The sequence below is a fragment of the Sphaeramia orbicularis genome, chromosome 7, assembly GCF_902148855.1.
Source record: "Sphaeramia orbicularis chromosome 7, fSphaOr1.1, whole genome shotgun sequence".
NCBI lineage: Eukaryota > Metazoa > Chordata > Actinopteri > Kurtiformes > Apogonidae > Sphaeramia > Sphaeramia orbicularis.
In genome coordinates, this window is record NC_043963.1 from 18538789 (window position 1) to 18556346 (window position 17558).

Here is a 17558-nt window from a genome sequence, read left to right on the forward strand (position 1 = left end):
GTAGAGTTACAGTAGAAACGAGTCATAGATTGCGTTATATTGTCTTGTATTTTATATAATTTACATATTTTGTAATGTCTGTTCTAAAACACTGGAGAAAGTAATCGATTAAATGGAAATTTTAATGTAAAACCAGAGATTTAGTGGAAATGCATGGGTAAAATAAAAAAAAATAAAATAATGCAAAGTCAAGGCAAAATGGCTTTAGTACGATTGAATATCAGGCTAAAATCTGAATTTAAGTGAAAATTTAAGGCCAAAATCACAGATTATGGAATTGTTTCAAGAGGAATCTGTGAACTGTGAAGGTAAAAAGTAAATGTGACAGAAATTAAACATTTGGAAGGTAAAACCACAGATTTAAGGGTTAAAAGTTGAGATTAAATAGAAATCTGCCGGTAATTTCATAAAATTTGAAGGTAAAAACTGAAAGTTTTAAAGGCAAAAAAGGAAACTGAACTCATCTATTGGAAACTTATGGGTAAAATCTGAAAAAAACGTGAGAAAATATGAAAGCAAAATTGAAAATTACAATAGAACATAAGGGTAGAATCTGATATTAATTAGTAAATATAAAGAGTTTAAGAAATTAAATGCCTTGTCTGTTTGTTGAAATGTTGAATTAACATTAACTGTTGATTTTTTTTTTTTTTTTTACATATATTTCTACAAGATTCCATTGAGTTAATGACACTTTTCTTTTCGGGTTTCATTAAAACTCTGAAACAATGACAATAAATCAATAAATATGGCCATTTGAAAACCTGATGACAACATAGAGCATTTATTCTGATCCTATTAAAAACAAAATCTCATGTAATTCTTACATTTGAAGCAAAATTAGTCTTTTTTTTCTGCAGAATTGATCTGTTAATCAGTTCATAGCATCTTCATATAATCGAGTTTATACTTACAGAATGAGGTTTGATGTAATATTTACACCAATGGATGATTCTGGAGTTTTCTTTTCAGATATCCATGAAGTCTGGACAGATGTTGAACACTACATGTGCGATAAACAGCGTCCTGTACCTTTTTAAAAGTGAGGTCAGGAAAATGGCTCTGGCTGCATTTTTCACGTAATAGCACCCCTTTAACACCAGGGGGCGACAAAAGCTCACATAATAAAATAGAAGAAAAAGAAGAGAAGAAAACATTAGATTTTTTTTTTTTTTTTTTTTTTTTAACATAGCCCTCCTGTCCCATAACTGTCTTTAATCAGATCCACGGCTGTGGTCAGGGTGAGAAATACAAACATATTCATTCCAAACACGAACATCAATCTCATTTTTCCACAAAATGTCATCGTATACTGCGATTTCAACCTTTCATTGCGTCTTTAAAGAGTCAGTGAATCCAGATGCACAGAAAAAAAGCTGAAGTCAAAGTTTAATTAACCCATAAAGACCCAGTGCTACTTTTACAACACTTTCCAAACTTTCCTTAAGTGATTTATAACCATTTATTATAATATTATCCTCTGTATTTTGCAGTTATTCAATAAAAATCAAGTATTTTCCCATATTTAAGTCACTAATCATGTAGATGTTTGTAAAAGTTCAGATTAAAGTTGACTGTCACAATATCAGAAACAGAAAAAAATAAAGAAAAAGTAACTTTTTTTTGCAAATAAATCAATAATTGACCATAAAAGAAGTGTCATTGATCCAACTCCATGGATTTTACTTTAGAATCAATGTTGTAGAAGATGACGGAGCCTCTGAACATCATATATGATGACCGTGAAAAGATGACAAACTGTATTTTACACCAATTATTTACATGGATTGACAGGATTAATGGATTAATAGGTGTTAAACATTGTCTATTGGTCGATAATTTTGGTCTCCAGTGATTTTTTGGGTCTTTATGGGTTAAACAAAACAGTCTCATATTAAAGTAAAACAATCTGCCAATAAGGGAATAACATTTTACTTGGCTAGACTTCATAAACTAAAATAAAACGCTAAGTGAAAGGCAATAATAGGCATAAGAAGAAACAATCCAATTTTACTTACTGAAACTCCTTTTTGCTTTTAATTTGCATTTTAACGTCTTTCTCCATGATTCCTGATTTTAGAAGACATTTTTTTTAATACCATCCAGACTGTAAAAAGTAAAAAAAAAAAAAAAAAAGTAACCAAGTTAAAAAAAAAATCTATTTCTGAGATATTAGATTTTTCAAGCATATTTGTCTTTAGTAAAGTCATCTTATTTCAAGTAAAATTGGAACTTAAAATATTCCAAGTAATGCTGAGTGAGATAACTCTTTTTTCATTACTCGTAATAAGCACACAACTGTTTTAATTATTGTCATTTTCAGTTTGTGTTTGTTTTTCCAGAGTCTAGACTTGAAGGCATGTTACCAAGTAAAATGTATGAACCCCACTGGCAGATTTATTTCATTAATACTTATTATATTTATCTGTTTTTACTGCATGTTCTACCTTCCAGCGGCATTTAAACCAACCCTTCAGTCGCTTCTGTCTAATATACTGTATATATATATATATATATATATATATATATATATATATATATATATATATATATATATATATATATATATTTTTTTTTTTTTTTTTTTTTTTTTTTTTTTACCAACTTGACAAAGATCTGATGTTTTTCTTTCTTCACCTGGAAGATAATGAGATTTCTAACTGACGATGGGCAACACTGCTGTCAAATAAAGACAAGAGTCTGTGATCTGGGAAAAAAAAAAAAGTAAACAGCTAAATTACAGGTAAAAAATCAACAAATTTAGAAGTAAAATCTGGAATTAATTGAAGATTCATGAAGATTTAAAGGTTAAGTAGGATAAGTATGGGTAAAATATGAAAATAATTGAAAATATGAAGGCCAAAACTGGAACTACAAACAGAAGACCGCTGCCAAATAAATGAAAAAATCCTTTGTAATGTCATTATTCTGTTGTGTGTCACCCATTCTCACCTCTTATTGCAAACAATATTGCCCATTTCATCAGTCGCCCAAGGCTGTACTGAGCAGAATCTATAAAAATACACAACAGTATCATGTTAGCGTGACAGAAGATGATCCTTTAAACACATTTGATCTGTTTCTGGTTCAGATTCACTTCTGTCCATAGGAAGAGATTCATGGATGTAAGAAGTGACACAAACAGCAGTACATTTAAAGTCCATTAGACCAGAGTATTGAAGACAGTAAAAATATTGAGTTTAATGTTTAACAAACCTCAATAAGATGATGCTTTTGCACATTTCTGCAAACCATAAATATGTATAATCCCAGCATTTTGGAACTGGAAACATTTCTACATACATGTATATAAATATTATAGTGTTTTAACCTTATAACACCAAATGTATCATATTTGATACATGAGTTTTGAAGCCTTCTACATGATCAGTGTGATGTTTTTTGTCTTGAAAAACCTGATGTATACAATTAGATACATGCAATACACAGATAATCCACCAGAGGCCTTTCCAGTGACACTACAAGATTAAATTAATGAGGAAGGAGGTAGAATTTTGCCAATTTTGAGAAGGAATTACCAATTTGTTAGACGTGTTTGTATTATATTGTGTTTTTGTTGGTTCAAAAATAATAATATTTGTGCATTGAGACTCGATGTATCAAATATGATACAAAATTGAAACTGGAGCTGTTATTAGTCCTTCTGAACAACCCCATTTTTTTTTTTTTCCAAATATCAATTTCCATGTATGAATTTCATAGAACTGGAATTTTCTGTCAATGGTTTATGGTTCAGGCTTTACAGGGTTAACTGTTTATGGCACTTGTTTCTCAGAAATCTGGTTGATGTATAAGTATTTAAACACACATTATGTATTTCTGTCTCAGTCAAAACAGTAAAAAGTTCATAATCGCTGCTTATGATAGATCCACCACTTCTGTTATGTCCTTTCACAATAAAAGACCTAAATATTTTCAATGCATGAATGAACACTGGGAGCATCCAAGAGGTAACTCAATCAAATACTTTAGTTTAATTTACTTAGATGTATCAGCGTTTCTGGTGAAATGAGCCACAGGTTCAACATTAAAAGTAAATAGAAAAACATCACTTAAAGGCGACTGAATGAAACGGTTTGAGTAAATAATTGTAATGAATATTTAACATAAGTATTTTTGGAGATTTTAATCCAGAAATGCAACATACTGAGGATGTAAATATGTTATATATGAGTGTATTTTGCCATTTTTGTGGCTTAAAATGCAAAAAGTTTTTTTTTCATATCTGATCCCAACCATGGTCTTTTCCAAATCCTCACCAAAGCACTTTTATTTTCTAAACCTAAATCCAAAGTCCTGGATCTGGTGAATACACCACCTACCCTGCCTACGTCCCTTCTGAATGCTGAGGGAAGGTGGGATTATAAACATCTGTGGTTTGCAGAAATGAACCATGACAATATGTTGTTGTTGTTGTTTTCATGTGGTTGGGGAGGATTTTTCTTTCCTTCCTTTGCTTTAGTAAACATCCTACCAGGTGGGTGTGTGGTATTAAGGGTACTGCAGACACTTCTGAGGCATTGTTTGTCATGTTTTCTACAAATTACACTAGCATACATTCAGCTACTGTTAATAACATGTGCAAACAATGTGCAAAGTTACCTAGTGCAGATATAATCAATAAAACATCACATCACAGCTGCAATACGTGATTAATCGATTAGTTGTCAAGTGTCATATGAACCAGAAATTGAGATAATCTGAGTTTGATTCTTTTTATTTTATTTTTTCTATTTTTGTATTTATTTTATGAAAAAAGCCCAAATTATGTGCTTCCACTGTTATAAATGGTGATATTTTCTGGTTTCTTTCCTCCCCTGATGATAGTAATTGAAGACACAATGAGGATTTAATAAACACTGACTGACAACCAGTGTTGTATAGTAATGAAGTAATAATACATCACTACTCGCTTTTCCATTGACCCTCAAATTGCGCAAATATAACTCAGGCATAAAAATTTGCCAAATGGAAAAACGACAATTTCGCCCAAATTCTTGTTTTTCAATTAAGTTTTTGCATTGGCAAGAGGTGGTTTTTCAGGCATAGTGCAATTGGTATATCGTGCAAAACTGCAACGGAAAGACCTTTTTCCGCAACTAGAGGCAGACAAATAAAAAAACACAAGTGCTGACGGACGTTACAAGTGAAGAAGAAGAGTTTTATGTGTGGACACACCAGGAAACCCAATCATTTTTTAAATTTAGTTCAGAATAGAGGGGTAATAGATAATAATAATAATAATAATAATGAATCTGTAAATCAACACGATATTTATGTCTGTCGCCATGTTTGTGGAATGACTTCTCGTGTCATCTCGCGATAATGAACAAACAAATCATTGCATTTGTGATTTAATGGAAAAACCAATATTACGCACTTCTGTTTTTTCGGCATTTAGTAAATATCGGTAAAGTTTGTGCAGATGTCCAATGGAAAAGCCACTACGACTGTACTCAAGTATGTTTTGGGAGAATTTGTACTTTACAGAGTATTTTTTATTCTGTTTACTTTCATTTTATAAGTCAATTGCATACTTCTACTCTAAATGTTAAATGCACAGTATTGTTACTCATATACAAAATAAATTAAAGGAAATTTGGTGTTTGCAACAAAGTCAGAAAGATGATTTGTCATTGGGTCGAATCATGTAACGAACAAGTGCAAACGACATCCTCACAACCTGTCGAATATCTGTTGGTGTGAGCAACAGCGTAATATTCCAAATTCTGACTGACTTTGGTGGCTATTAACATTTACTTCTGCTTTCATTACTTGAGTAAATTTAACTCTAGATTACTTGATATACTTGAGTACAGTAAATACTAGATAGTTAAAGACTTTAACTTGAGTAGAACTACAGGTGCCCTACCAAAAACTGACTTTGGTAGAAGTTCAAGTCGCCAAATGAAATGCTACCGAAGTGGGACTTTCCAGTACTTTATACAACACTGTTGACAACTAATCGATCAACCAATCGACAGATGAGTTGACAGTGAAAAGGAGTTGCAGTTGCAGCCCTATGTCACAAATTACATTGACCATTTGGATTTAAAGCAGACGTTTCACTCAGCCTTTTCTTCAGTCAGTTAGTCTGAGTTTCACATTCACGCTTGTCTGCACTCCAACATCTTCTTAAAGGCCTTCCTGAAGCTGTCGTCCAGAAAGGCGTAGAGGAAGGGGTTGAGGCAGGAGTTGGCGTAGCTCAGACTGGTAATGAAGTAGGAAATCCCGATGAGGAGCGGGGTCGTCCTCAGGTCGGTGGTTAGCGCCACGATGGTGCTGAGGTGGAACGGCGTCCAGCAGAACAAGCAGACGGCCAACACGATGAAAACCATGATGGTGACTTTCTTCTTGGCCTTGTCCAGCGCCTTGGCGTTACTGTTGAGCCTCATGTTCCTCAGCTTGTACAACATCATGGTGTATAAGATGCAGATGGTGGAAACGGGGATAGCGAAGCCCAGAATCAGGGTGTAGATCCGGCTCGCTTTGAACCACAAACTCTCCGGGGTCGGGAAGCTCAGCACGCAACTCTTCCTACCGACGTTTGGATTCTCGTAGACGCCGGCGAAAACAGTGAAAGGCATCACGATGAGGATAACAAGCACCCAGACGCACAGTGAGATGATTTTGGCTGCTCTGTAGGTGCGATAAGGCATGCGTTTGGACCTCACTGTGGCCAAAACCACCAGATAACGGTCGATACTCATCACCGTCAGGAAGTAGATACTGGAGAAGATGTTGTAGTGGTCGATGCTCAGGATGATTTTACACAAAACTTCCCCAAAAGGCCAATAGTGCAACAAGTGTTCGGCGATATTTATCGGCAGCACCAACGTGAACAAGTCATCGGCGATGGCCAAGTTGAGGATGAACATATTGGTGACGGTTTTCATCTTGGGCGCTTTGAGGATCACGTATATGACGGCGGTGTTTCCTGTGAGTCCGACAGCGCAGATCACAGAGTAGATGACCGGCAAAATAACGTAAAGGTCAGCGTAGAAGTAAAACTCAGCCGGAGGAGTGCAGTTCAGGTCTGAGCGGTTTCCTGACGTGAGCGAATAGAAGTCCAGAGAGTCGTTACAGACTGACGGCACGTTGACGAGGATCGACACGTTCTCCATGTTTTTACAGAAGACACCAGGAAAAAAAGGAAACTAAGAGTCTGTGGTTGTTTTGGGGCAAAAAAAAAAAAAACAAGAAAGTTAAGGGTCTGTGGTCAGTCTAGGACAAAAAACACCAAAAAACTAAGAGTTTATGATCCTTTTAGGACCAAAAACCCAAGAAAACTAAGAGTCTGTGGTCATTTTGGGGCAGAAATAACAATGAAACTAAGAGTCTGTGGTCATTTTAGGACAAAAACCCCAAGAAAACTAAGAGTCTGTGATCATTTTAGGACAAAAACCCCAAGAAAACTAAGAGTCTGTGATCATTTTAGGACAAAAACCCCAAGAAAACTAAGAGCCTGTGATCATTTTAGAACAGAAAAACAATGAAACTAAGAGTATGTGGTCATTTTAGGACAGAAACACCCAAGAAAACTAAGAGTCTGTGGTCATTTAAGGGCAGAAAAACAGGAAAACTAAGAATCTGTGGTTGTTTTAGGGCAGAAAAACTAGGAAACGAAGAGTCTGTGATCCTTTGAGGGCAGAAAAACAAGTAAACTAAGAATCAGTGGTTGTTTTAGGGCAGAAAAACAGAGAAACTAAGAGTCTGTGATCATTTTAGAATAGAAAAAAACACGAAAACTAAGAGTCAGTGATCCTTTTAGAGCAGAAAAAGAGGGAAACTAAGAATCTGTGATCTTTTTAGGGCAGAAAAAACAATGAAATTAAGAGTTTGTGATCATTTTAGGACAAAAACCCCAAGAAAACTTAGAGCCTGTGATCATTTTAGGACAAAAAACTCACAAAACTAAGAGTCTGTGATCATTTTACAACAAAAAACCCAAGAAAACTAAGAGTCTGGGATCCTTCTAGGGCAGAAAAAACAAGAAAATGTGACTATTTTCTAGTCATATACATGCATCCAGTTCTTCATACAGTAAACACATCTGAGTCTGTGATCATTTAAGTGCAGAAAAAAACACTTAACACTTAGACGTCTTCTTTCACACAGACCATAATACAAAAACGGAGTTCTGACAGATGTGAGAGTCTAAGAAAAAACACAAATAAATAGACTTCTTTTTAGACGTCGTCCTTCTCACATGCAGTAATGGAAGGAGAAAGGGAGCAGAAGTGGGAAAACTACAAGTCTATGATCATTTTGATGCAGAACATTTAAGAAACAACTTGATATTTAAGGTAATATGAATGTTTTCTGATGAGATCTTTAACGGTAAAGTCTGCAGAAGTCACTAAAGTTCATGAAGTCTATGAAGGCTGGTGTAATAACAGTAGTTTGGAGCAAAAAAAACAAAAACAATATTAAACAGACAACTGAACTGAACAGAACATGCAAGTTAAACTAAAAAAAAACACCTAAATAATGCAGAAATCTTGATCACTAAACATCTCAAACTGAATTTATTGAAAAAATCCCAGAAAGAGTGTGTTTTTTTTTTTTTTTTTTTTTAACTTTAACATCAAGGATAGGATGTACTAGTGGAAAATCAGTGACCACACAGGTTGGTAATGGGGGTGGGATTTTCCTCCATTACAGACACTGATGTAACACGTTTAAAGGAAAAACTAGAAGGATTAAGGGGGTCCTAAATGCTCCAGTTGTGAATAGAAAAAGGAAAGAGTCTGTTCCCATGCACTCACCACCAGTTGCATACACACTTATGCAATGATGTCTGGAAGCAAAAATAATAATCCGATTTCAGATTTTTGTTTTGTTTTTGCTTTTTTTGGCACAAAGTCTCAGCGAAAAAAATAAAAAGTAGGTGTTTTTAATATTCTCGATGTGAAAACGATCCATATGTTCCCCTTCATTTTCTGGAAAAATACGCGCAACACTTGAGTTTTGCAGTTTTTATTCCCACTCCGGTGCGTTTATTCTCCTGTTCACAAGCACCTACCCGCTCCTTCCTTCTTGAAATTAAAAAATAAAAAATAAAAATAAAGATGTCCACTTCTTTATCTGTGGAGGTCAGTTGTGGGTTCGGGTTGCGGTGCGTCCTTCCTGCGCTTCTTCCTGTGCGCGCTGAGGACGGTGCCAGGCTTTTACGCACGGATGGCGCATCACAAAAATCTGAACAACACAGAGATGTGGAAATGAGCAAACATTTAGAAACGGACCGGAGACATGCTCAGGGCACTTTACCGGACAACAGGTGCAGGTGTTGAAAAAAATCAAACCCGTGAACAGACTAATAGTTTTCCTACGCAACAAGAATGACGCGAATTAAAAGTGTTTTTTTTTTTTTTTTCTTTAAAGATACAGAAAAATACTTAAATATCACCCAGAAAACTTAACTCCATGTCATAAATTATACACTATCTACACGTGAGCTCCTGTTTATATGAAGATACGGTTATAAAATACAGATCTAAGTACATTAAAATGAATGAATGTGTTTAAGTTTTAAATGTGGAAGTGTGGGGAGTTCAGCGGCTTTACCCTCCTCTGTGTCCCGGTTTCAGTGCGTCTTCTCCCGGTCTTTTCCTCAGAGGGAGCCGCTCTGCTCACTGCCTTCGGTCCCCTCTCTCTCTCTCTTCCTCTCTCTCTCTTCTTCTTCTCTCTCGCTCTCTCGCGGAATGACGTCATGAACGTGATTCCCATGTAAGTCTCACCCTCATTCACTTCATTTTCATTTATTGATTTATTTAACAGGGACAGAGCTGCTCCCGGCTATACTGGACTGCAAATGATGGGAATGGGTAGAAGGTGGAAGATATGGATTTTTTTTTTTTTTTTTTAATATATAATGAAAAAGTTTATATGAGCCTTATTTGATCAATTTTTATTTTATTCTATTTTATTTTTTTTTTTAAATATGTATGTAGATTAAGAAGATCAAAAACTATCTGTTATGAGAGAAACTTAAAACTATTAAAGTAACATTGTCTGAAAATGGAAGCTTTAAAGAAAATAGAATCGAACATAACAAAATAAAAGAGAAGAAAATGGAATAGAACAAAATAAAAGAGAATATAACAAAATAAAATGAAACAGAACAAAAGAAAAGAAAATAGAATCGTGCATAACAAAATAAAAGAAGAGAAGAAAATGGAATAGAACAAAATAAGAGAACAGAACAAAATAAAATGAAACAGAACAAAAGAAAATAGAATAGAACAGAACAAAAGAAAATAAAAGAGAAGAAAATAGAACAGAATAAAATAAAAGAGAATAGAATAGAACAGAAAAAAAAGAAAACAGAAGAAAAGAAAATGGAACAAAAGAAAAGAAAACACAACAAAAGAAAAAAAATGGAATGGAAAAGGACAAAATAAAATAAAAGAGAAGAAAATGGAATAGAACAAAATAAAATAGAATAGAACAGAAAAAATAAAATAAAACAGAACAAAAGAAAATAGAACAAAATAAGAGAACAAAAGAAAAGAAAATAGAACAGAACAAAACAGAATAGAATAGAATAGAATGCTATTTTCAACCCTTTTCCCTAGTTGGGTTTTACATCAACATAATATTTAAATGATATGCATGTTAATACTATGTCCTACAACACGATAAAATACATAGTCGTGGAGAAAAAAAAGTTTTCAGACAGCCTTAAAATTTCACACAATCTCAAATATTATCATGAAATATTTGTGGAAAAATCTTTTTTGTGTTTCAAAGGGTGTGAATGCGTCAGACAAACATAAATACAATTATTTTTTTTGTTTATTGTTGACAAGAATAATACCTGCTGAAACTAGAACACATGACCCAGAACACCAAAGTCCACACCTCAGAACCAGGACTACATATCATCCACCATAATCCCCTATAAATCAAATAAAACCTCCACTCATGCACGAACAGTTGGGGGGTACAGCTTTGTTTTTCTCTTCGCCAGGACTTAACCTTTGTTGTAAATAAATCCACTAATAAGCCCTGTAATAACTGCAGGGTGCAAACATCTGCTAATCATGTAACTCCAGGTTCAATGCCAATGGATTTTCAAGTGATTCTGTCTTTAAAATGCAAAACAGTCCTGCTGTTCACAGCATGCAGCCCGGTGATGCACTAGAAACTTAACCATTATTACATCGTCCACCACTAGACATATGTTCAGAAAAAGGCTGCAGCCATGGACTCTACACTTTAACCTTTTATCGGACAAGTGACTATTTTTGGTCATTTCCACACACATTACAAGACAGTGATGGCAACAGTTACAGTGAGGACAGTGAATCAACAATCTCAGGTCCAATGTGGTCTACAATGTGGTTGACAGGGGTCTGGATCAGCACTTATGTTGGTCTAATGTTCTAAAAGTGATCTTCTTTTCATCTTACGTGTATTTTTCATGTATTTTTTATATTTGCTTCTTGTATTATTATATTGTATTTTTTTTGGCACTTACTCACTGTAACACATTTCTGTAATTTCTACAGTAAAAAAATTACAGTAGCTTCTTGTTTTAACAGTTTACAATGTGTAGCTGTATATTGCAATGCATTATGGGTAAAAAAAAAATGTTTATGGTTACTTCATTGCATTTGCATTTGTTTACAGTGTCACATTGTAAAATGACAGGATGGTTGTGTTTTCACTTGGTCCTGACTGTAAATTATACACACAGATGTACACAGACACAGACGGATACAGACGGAACGTTCTGTCCGTCCTCTGTGCACATTCCATCTGTTTTCCAGGTGCTGGCGGATGCGTACCCAGATGGAGAATACCACCGGGAACCATGAAGGTAGAGGATCTGTTCAAAGAGCGACTGTGTGAGTTAGAGAAAAACTACTGACAGATTCATAACAACTACCCACGGTTGGGCCAGTTTCTGTTCGGCTTATAATACTACGGTGGTACGGAGTGGTGCAGACCACCGCTAGCAGAAGTGTAAACGAAACTTATCGCTCATTTATCTTTTCTCTACCTGCTGAAGCTTCGCTGTTAAACCTTACCAGCGAAAACACTGCAACATTAGAATAGAATAGAAGCTTTATTGTCATTGCATAATAAATACAACAAAATTGCACATGCCCCCCACATAAAAAAACACAAATAACATTCAAACTACACTCTTCCCACTCATAAATACATTCAACAAACACACCAAACACATCAGTATTAAAATACTTCTATATAAAAGTGCAACTACTGTATATACAAAAGTGCATCTGTATAAAAGTTGCCTGGCTTGGATTTCAATGTGCTGGTGACGATGGTGTATGTTGGTGGTTTAAGGCGGCCTTACACTGTGCGAGTTTAGAGACGATTTCTCACTCGTGCAACTCTTTCTGGGATCGGGCCCGATGTGCCTCTAATCGTGTGTCGTGCTTTGTGCAGTGTACACGGGGTAAAGAGAAGCGATTAGCACCTCACGATCAGCAATCGTGTGTTCGCAAGGAAAACGGAGCTGTTTGAAATCCTGCTCGCTCCTCGTGAGTGTATCGTACTGTCAAAGCAGTGCCACAAACCGATGGGCTTCATATTCTCACACTGTGCATGCGCAAATACAATAATAGCCAGCTACTGTAAGCTAATTCTAAGCTAACAGTAGCTGGCTATTGACCTAGTGCAGTTTAGCTTTTGCAGCTTACCTCTAGTTCCGCTGTAGGACTGACAGCCCATACTGTCCACGTCTGGCAAACCAATTCCTGACCCAAACACGTCATCGCCTTTTCTTCTTTTTTGATTCCTCACAGATAATGGCACATGTTGCCAAAGCAGCTCGTTGGTTTTTGTTTAGCACTACCATTTCGTGCCTCACGTCAATACACAATCGTCTATGCGCTTTCGGATTCCTTGGTATTTTAACGTTGTATTTCCGGATACAACACTCGAACGTGTCGTGCGTCGTCTGATGTATGGTCCTACAGCGTGAGCAGTCAGGTCGCGTACGAGCATCGGTCCGTACAGTGTGAGAACATGAATCGTGAGTCTGACTTTACGAATGATTCGCACAGTTTGAGATGAAGCTGCGTGCGACGATCGAAATAATCGCACAGTGTATGGCCGCCTTTAGAGAGTAGATGGCTTTTGGAAAAAAACTGTTAATACTGATTTTAATCCTGACTATGAGTCTTCTATTAGTTTATAAGCCACCTATGATAGCGCTTCAGTTTTCATTCTCTTTCTAACCACAGGCCTAGATCGGAATGTTTGCTCTCAGTCAGTTTCTCAATTCTGCATGTTTTGTAGGCTACTTTGTCTCTAACGATACCACAAGATACAGCACAACCCAACTCCCTAAAACTTCCCAGGACAACTCCAAGGTCTTGCATTCTTTCTGTTTGTATCTTATTTTCTTTCTTCTGCTTAGCGACAGCGTCATACATCATATTAACCAATCACATTTAAGCTTAGCGCAGGCTACTATAAGTTAGACTGACTTCCTGGACAGGTCAGAACTGACTTCTGAGGGTACGTTTACACGGCAACACTAGGATCTAATTCCGCAAAGATTTCTCCTTTGCGTTATAAAATCATTCCGCGTTAAGACGAAGCCGCTATGATAACGATCTGCGTTAACATGAGTCCGCGAGAACGGCTGAATACGCTGTAGTGGCCATGCCAGACCAGTAGCTGGCGATGTAGAGCTGTAGTGAAACAGTGGCGGTAAAACACACGCCTGCGCACAAATGATTTCCGGTTTAGACAGCCTTTAAATGAGGAGAAGAAGAAGAGGCATTGGCGAATATAAGAAATGCGTATCCGCTGGTAAGAGTGTAGACGCAGTAAGTCTAACTTTTGGTGGAGAAGCGACAGCAAACTGAGCACAGTTAGCAGCACGTATGTTGTTCTGAAACCGGCCATTGTTGTTGTGGTTGTTCCTTCTTTTTCTGCAGCTTTATTGTGTCATAGAGGCTGGCAAACCAGCTTGGAGGCGCATTACCGCCACCAACTGGCCTGGAGTGGGTTAAATGGCGTTTCTTGGCTGTGCGTGCATGCGGTGATGTCATATTTTACCCCGGAACGCTCCGATTTGCGTTAACACGGAGCTGAAATGCGGAGCGTATCGATAACATTCCACCCTGGACCCTGGTATCAAAAGTTTCCGGGTTCAGGCACTCTAGGCACCGTTTCCATGTTAACAGAAGGCTAATCCGCGATGAAATCTTCCCGGAGTCGACTGAATCCTACGCCGTGTAAACGGCCCCTGAGAGAGGGTGAAGCTTCGTTTGTCAGTTTCTCACTTGTGTACAATAAAGGAAGGCTTGACTGACAACCAATCCATCCTCCATGAATTTGTTTGTGGTTTACGCCTCCATGACAAAACTGTTAACGAGTCTAGTGGTACATGATCTGAGTGACCTGTATCACCTCCCTGAAGGCAGAAGAGTGAAGTGGTGATGACTGGGATGGGAAGTGTGTGTGCTAATGTTCCTGGCTCTTGTGTAGTAACGGGAGTTGGCAATGTCCTGAAGTGGGGGAGGAGGGCAGCCAATGATTTTTTCTGCAGATCTTACAATCCTCTGTTGTGCTGTTTTGTCTGCGACAGAGCAGCCTGCATACCATGCCGTGATACAGTATATTAAAATGCTTTCAACAGCAGAGTGGTAAAAGGTCACCAGCAGCCTCTTGCAGAGGTTGTTTCTTTTTAGGATCCGGAGGAAGTGGAGGCGTTGTCGGGCCTTTTTAACGATGGCTGTGGTGTTTGTAGTCCAGGAGAGGGTGTCCGTGATATGTGTGCCGAGAAATTTGTAACTGTGCACTATTTCCATGCAGTCACCATTGATGAGGATGGGGGATGGGTCAGCGCTGCGTTTCCTGAAAGCACCACAGAGACAGATTTTGGACCTCAATAGTATCCACATTAATGCTACCTCAGTCATCTCCGTGTTTGCTTTGACTGACTTTCTTCTTCTCAAAAACCTTTACTCTTCTTCGTGGTATTTGTCCAGTATGGTTAATTCAGAGCGGCGCCCCCTGGTGGATTACTTGAGAAACGCTCATTCCAACACATTAAATGTCAGTAGCAGCACTTTGTTCCAGTCAGACTAATGGCAACAACAATAAAGCACATTTACAAAAGGAGCTAACAACTGGAATGGGATTATTAAGTACTCATATTGGCACTCAGTATCGCCAAGTACTCAAATGTATGTACAGGGTGACGCAAAAAAACGAGAATTTTTGAAGTGCGTATTGGCAGACATGAGCAAGTGGCAGCACTGCGAGACAGTGACCTTGAGCAAGTAAACACACCCCCATTTTAGTAACCATTGGCGGCTGTGCGAGAATTGTTTGGTAACTGTGTGATCTCAAGATTCGGTAACGTTCCCTGGCCCCCTAGATCACCAGATTTTTCCGTTTGTGATTTTTTCTTGTGGGGCTATCTCTAGAGTAAAGTGTACACGACTCGACCAAGAACTCTGGATGAGTTAAAACAGAGAATTCAGGATGAAATTCACAGTATACCAGCTGAGATGTTGCAGTGGTCAATGAGGAATCTCAACAGCAGATTTCAAGAATGCATTCGTACAGGAGGACGCCATCTACAGGAAGTAATTTTTAAAAAAATGAAAATTCCATCATTGTTTCTTAAATGGCATGTTTTAAGGTTTCAATTACTATGAATACAATATTTTTCTTCCATCACTCTTGGTTTTAATGGATTGTTAAAAAGTTCCCGTTTTTTTGTGTCACCCTGTACTTGTACTCGGTCTGGAAAAAAGTAGTATCGGTGCATCCCTACTATTTACTACTTTAAATCTTTGACAATATCTAAGCCTGTTTTTTCTTCTTCATTACTTATTTTGATGATTTTCCAACAGTGAACACGACCTCCGGTCAGACAGAAGCAGCAGGAATTCATTAAACTGGTAGTGTTTGTTATCCAGGCCACAGACATTATATCACATTTTGCTATTATTACCTGAGACATAAAAACCTCTCTTGGGAGCCCTGTGGATGCCTCTAAGCAGGTGCTTAGTTCACTTATGCCTCAGGCTGTCTCTGATTGGAGGGAACTTCTTGCAAATATGAAAAAGAATCATTATTTTCCTTCTCATTAGTTGATGCTTCTTTCGTTTCTCTTGGCTAAAGAACGGCATAATCTTAATTTCTTGCAGGTGTCTTTGATAAAATTGGCAACAACAAACAGCACATGAAATATATGAAAGCAACATAAAACAGGAGGCATGTATAGAGCCATACTTGTGATATTCATACCTCACACCTCTGCAGAGATTATGTAAAACAGCAACATGTTTCTTTCATAACACTAGTAATATTTTGAAATGTATTTAACCCTTTCATGCATAGTGGTCACTACAGTGGACAGTTATTCTACAGCTGTTCTCTTGTATATTCATGGGTTTTGTTGTTTTAGTTGGATATCAACCAACTCAGTGGATGCTTATGCATCATCCCATACACTGACATTCAGACTATTAATGTAACTTTCCTGTTCTTTTATCTAAATCAATTGCTAATTGTTATTAGACTGTAATTAACAGAGATTTTTTTTTTGCATATTATCTGAGTGAGTAATAACTAGTATTATAGTATGTTCAAATGTGAGAAAACATCAGATTAGCAGGATTAACCTCCTGAGACCCAGGAAAGGGAAACGTTTAGCTTTTTTCCATTAAACAATTGTCTTGATTGGAAACCGCATAATGCAAAAGTTTTTTTTTTTGTTTGTTTGTTTTGTTTTGTTTTTCTTTTCAGATACATTTTTTAAAATTATTTTTATTTATTTATTTAGTTATTTTAATGGAATGTCCTTTAATGGACAGCATTTTTTAAGTGAAACTGTCTCACTTTTGTCCTTACAGAGGACAAAAATGCTTTGCTGGGTCTCAGGAGGTTAAAAATGCTTTTATTTCATAGGTTTCACACAGTATGTCAGTAAATGCATGTTTCTTAGCTAAAAAAAAAAAAATTAAACAAACTGTTAAGCTGAGTGGACATTTTTGTAGCACCATGAAAAATAGGTTCATAAAAAATAAAAAAATAATTAATCACTTTGTTTTTTTTTTTTCATGCCTAAAGAGATAAAAGCACTCATGAAAAAAAAAAAAAAAAGAAATCTTGATTAAGGTTGTCATAATTCATGCATGAAAGGGTTAAAGAAGGGAGTGTTTTATGCAAAATTGTGTCTTGCACTTAATTCAATGCCTCTAGTGCAAGGGTGTCAAACCTGCGGCCCGCGGGCCAAATCCGGCCTGCCAAAGGGTCCAATCCGGCCCATTAGATGAACTTGGATAGTGTAAAAATTACACTGAAGATATAATCAACCAAGAGTGTTGAACTAGTTTTCGTTCAGGTTCCACATACAGACTATTGTGATCTCAAGTAAAATAATAACATAATAACCTATAAATAATGGCTCCAAATTTTCTTCTTGGTTTAATGTGGAAAAAATATCATGTTATGCCTATGAATAATGACAACTTTAAAATGTTCTCCTTGTTATAGTGCAAAAACTAACATTAAATTATGAAAATATTTAAATG

The 17558-nt window shown here is 36.6% G+C and overlaps 1 protein-coding gene across 1 annotated transcript; it reads right to left on the reverse strand.

Moving 5' to 3' along the window:
* Positions 1-5482: 5482 nt before the first annotated feature.
* npbwr2b (neuropeptides B/W receptor 2b) lies at positions 5483-7216 on the reverse strand. The gene has a single exon (XM_030138555.1). The coding sequence runs from the start codon at positions 7143-7145 to the stop codon at positions 6129-6131; it is 1017 nt and encodes a 338-aa protein (XP_029994415.1). The 5' UTR covers positions 7146-7216; the 3' UTR covers positions 5483-6128.
* Between the last annotated feature and the right edge of the window lie 10342 nt (positions 7217-17558).

Bases quoted from the DNA above. Each gene is read 5' to 3' on its own strand.
- npbwr2b (XM_030138555.1), bottom strand. From the start codon at position 7,145: ATGGAGAACGTGTCGATCCTCGTCAACGTGCCGTCAGTCTGTAACGAC.